Source organism: Myotis daubentonii, chromosome 2, assembly GCF_963259705.1.
Source record: "Myotis daubentonii chromosome 2, mMyoDau2.1, whole genome shotgun sequence".
NCBI lineage: Eukaryota > Metazoa > Chordata > Mammalia > Chiroptera > Vespertilionidae > Myotis > Myotis daubentonii.
The window spans coordinates 63,544,288-63,550,541 of NC_081841.1; the positions used below are offsets into that span (position 1 = coordinate 63,544,288).

Consider the following 6,254-nt stretch of genomic DNA (forward strand, 5'->3'; position numbering starts at 1 on the left):
GTGATTAGAACGTGCTAGTAATCCCAGTGATAGGTTTAAAGTTAATATCGACCAGTTATCTTCACCCAGAGAATTTCTAGCCCATAGACACCAATTTCAGCCCAGCCCTTACCAACCATCGCAGAAAACCAGGCATTTGGTCAAATGGAGGCTGGAAAAGTCATATATACATGGCTCAGCATAAATCCATTACCACTGTTAAAAGAGCCAACCTAAAAAAGATGCCCTACTAACTAGGTTCTCGATTCATAGTACCTTAACATTGTAATGCAGGTGATAGAATATATTAGCGTTATTAAAATCAAGCCTATACGATCTTTACAAATTTTATAAGATTGTATTAAACACACATTTATTGTATGACCTACATAAATGGAAAAAACTTGGCCTTATACTAAACTGGTTCCTATGGAAATGAGCAGCAGTGTCCTAATATTAGAATTCAGATTTGTCTAACAAACTTCTCATTAAAATTTTATTTGAAAGCCATTAGGTTTAGAAAGGGGTTATTTTCCAAATAAAATGTTTAATTAGTGCATAGTTTAGAAAACTAAGGTGGTTGCTCATGACCTCTACCTGTCTCAAATTCAGGGAAAGGTTAGAATAAGGAATGCTTCATTGAAAAATATCAACTATTAAAAGTTATACATAGTAACAAAGGGTATTTTCCTTAATTACTAAAAATCCTTTAAGTCTAAAGCTTCTTTCATAGGAATTCTTCTCTCATCTAAAAGCCTTGAAAAGGGGCATGACAGAAAATGAGTATTTTAAATGGATAATGAAGTGGAGACAGGGTTTTCCGTGGAAAATGAGGATTTCAGGAAGAGGAAGAGGTCAGGTCATTTGATTTCAGGCGGGAAAGCCTTCCAAAGCAGATTTTCGGGCATCTCAAAAGATACTGGTGACCATCCAATAAGTGTTAGAGAATTCTTTTGGATCCATAGTAATGATCAGCCATGAAAACCGTTTATTTTACCATTTTGTAATGTGTAGTGTAAAAATGATACTAGATAATAAACATCCATAAACTATAAGACAAACATCATATAACTTTAAACTCTAAAGTACACCTTTTTACTCACATGTAATATAAAATAATTTTTAATTCTAAATCAATGCACATTCATTGTGGAAAAAAACAAAATATAACATATGCAGATGTAACCAATGTTTACACCATGGAGGATCAGACATTTATCAAATGTTTTTTCCTATGTCTGCCCACATATTTTGTAATGCAATCAAACAGAATATACTGTTATGGACTACTGACAATTTGTCACGAACATCTTTCCATGGCTTTGAGTAGACATCTAGCATATTCTCATTAATGCTTCATCCATTCTCCTGCTACTATCAGTGGACTCCTAGGTTCCACCCAGTTTTTAATTTTTATAAAAAGCATGATTAGGAACAGTCTTGCACTAAAACTTTTACTCAAATCCATGATTCTATCTTTAGGATGAACCTCTGGAAGTAAAATTGCCCAAAGGATCTAGATCAAAGCTTTTGCCATCAGGTTCTAATTGCCCTGCAAAAGGTCTAACACGCATCAGCCACATATGAATATGTACAATTCTCCACATACCAAAAACACTAAAAAAAATTGACCAACTTGATGTGGAGAAATGAATATCACTGTAATTTTTATTTGTATTTGCTTGAAGTAGAACATGAATGTTATTTTAAATGGTCCAAGACACCTTGGGTTATTGGACTGATCACTTATTGGAAGTAGATAACACCTATTGCCTCTACAAGGTCTTCAAAACTAAAATTAACTTTCTTCACATGTTGCCAAAACACTTACATATTAAGTTTAAGTTTTCATTAATCAGTTATGTGTTTTGCTTGTGTTGAAATCCCTAGATGTTTGCTATTATTTGGATGAAATAACTAGATCATGGAATGAACTTTACATTATCCATGTAGATGTTTTGATGTGGTTTGGCTTTAGTTAGAGATGCCTTTCAAAACATTTAATTAGTATTGAAGTCATTATTTTTCCCACTTTCAGAATTTCCACGCATTTCAAAAATTATGGTGCTAGAATCACATAACTTTATGGAGTAAAATGGATCAGATTTAAATAATATATTCAAACATCTTGCTGTTTGGCATTGTAAAGATCCTACCCTGTCACTACCCTCCTCCCTAAGAACAACAGACGCCAGATTTCATAGGGGCCTATGGTAGCCTATCCAGAGCAGACAGGCACAGAGAGGGAGAGGATTTAATTAGAGAGGGAGATAATCTAATTGAGGTGCTACCATTGTCCTGCATAATGAGATAATCCACATGGGTAATCAACACTCAAACAGGAGAGAGAAAGATGCCAGAAGCTTCATCTCCATGCCAGTTCTACCATCTTCTCTAATCCCCTCCAAAAAAAATTTTCCTGAGATTGTTTGATATGTATTCCATTTTGTACTCAACGATGTGCCAATGTTTGCAAACACGCACTATGCTAAAGCAGCAGGGGAGATAATATGAAATTTAAGCCATTGCTTCAAATTCCATTCTTTGGAAGACAAACTCAGATGAAAAATAAATCAGTACATAATAGATAGATAAGAGCTATTGACATTTTCTGCTTCTTCTGTAACAGTTACCAAACCCTTTCAGCTAGGGAGGGGTGTTAAGTCAAGCTACTTTCTAATGGTTCCTATGAATCATAAAAGTATAGGTAAGGCAAATGTTCTTTTTAAAAACACAGAATTAATATTGACCCCATTTGATACGAGTCAAACACAAGTAAACAGATTCAGGTGAAACAAAATGATAATAAAAAGGTCATTTATTGATTTATTACTGGTTTTACAATATTCCAAAATTAACTGTCCATTAAGTATCTATAAAGAGGGAATTGTATGAAGAAAAGCAATAATCTTTCTATAGAGCAGTAAGAGCCTCTGAACTCAAAGGCAAAATGACGGTATCAGAATTAATGGCCTTCTGGCTATGAACTTCAGTGGATACAAAACATCTCTCTCATTTATGTTGTTGTTGTTGTTGCAACAATGGAAGTGTCAAAGGGTTTAGGTTTGATCTACTTTGGAAAAGAAAAATGAGAGAATAGATCTGAGGGAAAAGAGACAGCTAAAATGGTCATGCCCATACTATAACAAGTAATTAAGGGGAACCAATGTGGTTTCTCAATTTAAAAATAGTTACTTTTTATAAAGAGTTTTTTTCTGGATCACATTCTTCATGAAAATATCCATGTAATTATTTTAGAATTTTAAAAAAGACCTGATAATGTGATTTTAATTACAATTACAATGATCTTCATATTAGACACATTTTACCAACCAATGAGCAAAAGAATTTATTACTTACCATTTGTCATTAGAGGTAATTTACGTGATACTGAAACTACAAAAGGTAACATGTAAAAGATGCTAATGTGCTAGGAAATAAAAGAAATACTTCTTTATAAAAATACATTGCAATTTTCCTTTTCCATATAAAATTATTTAAATGGTAACTTAAAAGTCAATAATCTGCAATATTTTACAAATGTTTATATATATATATAATATACATATATTATATATATGTATTATTGATTTCAGAGAGGAAGGGAGAGGGAGAGAGAGATAGAAACACCAATGATGAGAGATAATCAATGACCGGCTGCCTCCTGCACGCACCCCCCCCTCCCCCACCCCCCCACATCTGAGCCCACAACCCGGGCATGTGCCCTTGACCAGAATAGAACCCAGGACCCTTCAGACTGACGCTCTATCCAGTGAGCCAAACTGGCCAGGGCCAAATGTTCTTATATGACACTTTTTGAGTCTGTGAACTTCTACCAGAAATATATAGCATTCACATCGTTCCAGTGAGTAACATTTAACATACCAATTTTTTTCAAGTGCACAATGTCAAAAATATGTACAGGCCTTAAAACTGACGGTAAAGTATAAATGCCATAAGTGATTAGTATATGCTATGGGGGAAAAAGAGCCTTTTAAATATTATGTTAAATTTTAATGTCAATAATCACAGAAATAAGTGATGTTGGTATTTGAGGTCTTTATATTCCAGCAGTCTGAAGTCACCGAGTCTTATCAAAATAGTGAGTTTTTAGGCACATTGCTTGCTCTTTTCCTTTGGGAATCCTTAAGTAATGTAGCGTGTTTAAATAAATGGGGGTTAATTCTTTATTTGTTTTGGAGATCAGATGAGAAACCATTCTTAAACATTATAAAAATATACCAGACTACACACTATACAATATATTTCTACCTGTCAGTAAGCAGTGGCAATATTAAAGGGTCATTTTCTCCACCCTTCCTGGTTATCAGAACTTACCTGGCCTGCGGCTTGCCAGGTAAAATTCATGGAGTGGATATTGACAGGAATAGCTGGCATTCTCTGTTGCGCTTTTCTGAAATCATGTGTGAAGGGGGCCATTTTCCCCTCTGAAACAATCAGGATATCTTCTTCAAATCCTGGTTTTAGAAAAAGAAACAAAACTATCAAACTAGGCGGACTTAAAAGAATCAAAATCAGCACTGCATGCAAGAACACCAAAGAATCAGGATGGTTCACTGCTTTCCACAAAGCACCTGCCTTGGTGCCGACTCATTTTCCTCTGTGTGTGCTAAGAATGATGCCACCAGGCACATGCTTTCAAGGAGAAGGAGTGTTAACTGGTGGTAACAAATGCTGGGTCCACCTAAAAACAGAGGATTGTAGAAACCAGCAACAGCAAGATCCGAACGTTAGGTGAGCCTAAGTTTCGTGAGAGAGAAGTTTATATGCTTTCGGACGGAATAGCTCATTAGAAGGGGGGAGCAACCTTCCTTGGAAATTAAGTTTAAAAAACATACTAAAGTCGTGCATCTCTCCTTCTTTAATGGAAGAGTCGGAAAGAGAGGGAAGATCCAGGCAGAGGAAGGTGCTGGGCTCTGGCGCCTTACCTATGAGCACTCTTGCCTGGTGAGCATCGATCCACAGGTACAGGCTCTCCTCCCGCGGCTGCCCGACCTCCGCCCGCAGCCCCAGCAGGCAGGAGAGGATGCTCCAGAGCCCGAGCGCGGCGGCAGGAAGGGCGCTTCTTCGGGCCATGCTCGTCCGGACCTCCTCGCTGGTGGCTCTCGCCGCGGAAACTCCTCCGGCCGCACCGACCCCAACCTGCGGCGGTTCAGCGGTCCCTCCGCTGTTCCCGCGTAGACTGCGCGCGAAGCGTCCAGCCCCGGGCGAGTGAGCCTGGGAGAACCGGGCGAGGAGGAGGAGGGCGGGCAAGAGCGGCGCGAGCCGGGCTGCAGGAGCGGGCGCAGGAGCGAGAGGGGACAGCAGCGACGCGAGACTGGCAGAGCAGCGGATGCCAGCACGCCCGGCGAGACCCACAGTCGGAGGGTTAAATACGGCGAGAGAGGAAGAGCGGGAAGGGCGGGCGCCAGTGGGGTGCGTGTGAGCAGTGACGAGGCCCCGCGAGCCGCCACCGGGGGGCGCTGCGGAGCGCGCGGGGGCGGGGCGGGGCGGCGCGCGACCCCAGCGGCTGCGTTTCCCCCGCGGTGGGCCCAGTGGGAACGCGTGCAAAGGGGGCGCGTGGTGGAAGTGGTTGCGAAAGGGGTGTTGGGAGGCACCCCGAGGACTACACTCGCCTATGATCCCAGCCAGGCCAGGCAGGGGCATCGGGAAATAGAGTGAGCTGAGATCTCAGGGCTTACATGAGCGCGATGATGATGAAGGCGGGTCCCATTTCTACCCTGATGCTAAAAGAAGGCGCATTTTCTCCCACTTCTCCCTTTCCGCCCATCATTCCTCTCTCTCGGCAAAGCCATCCTCTCGGATCCGCGCTACGCTGACATGTTGCGCGTTGCCCTGCACTTAAAACCCGAGTCTCCAGCGTCCACTGCTGCCCCGATCGCAGGCACTGGGCTGGACTCCGGGCGCGGGCTTTCATTCTGCACTTGTCAGACACCCTGGAGGGAGCTTGCACAGCGGGGGAGGCCCTTCTCTCCGCTAACCCGGCAGCGCCAGGAAGAGTTCCCTGGGCTCTGGGTGACAGGAATCCCTGACCCCCTAGGGATAGGGGTCCCAAACGTTGTGAATATCTTTATATTTACTGGTGTTTCAAAAAAACCTTGGAGGCGTGCTCTGGTCCTGACATCACAGGCGCTGGAGGACAAGCCCAAGGCGCTGGTCTTGCCGTGGGAAGGGCAGTTGACTGGCAGTGAGCTACAGCCTCACACACCCACCCGACCCCAGCAGGAAGGACTTAACTTTCCTCTTACCCAACC

At 41.7% G+C, this 6,254-nt stretch overlaps 1 protein-coding gene across 1 annotated transcript in view; it reads right to left on the bottom strand.

Annotated features, from left to right (window-relative positions):
• WIF1 (WNT inhibitory factor 1) overlaps positions 1 to 5,661 on the bottom strand; it is a 75,715-nt gene extending 70,054 nt beyond the window's left edge. Inside the window, exons 1-2 of the mRNA XM_059683508.1 lie at positions 4,929 to 5,661; positions 4,318 to 4,457 (exon numbers count right to left, since the gene is read on the bottom strand). Of these exons, the coding sequence (XP_059539491.1) occupies positions 4,318 to 4,457; positions 4,929 to 5,646 (858 nt within the window). The 5' untranslated portion in view covers positions 5,647 to 5,661. The remainder of the gene's footprint in view (positions 1 to 4,317; positions 4,458 to 4,928) is intronic.
• Positions 5,662 to 6,254: the final 593 nt, after the last annotated feature.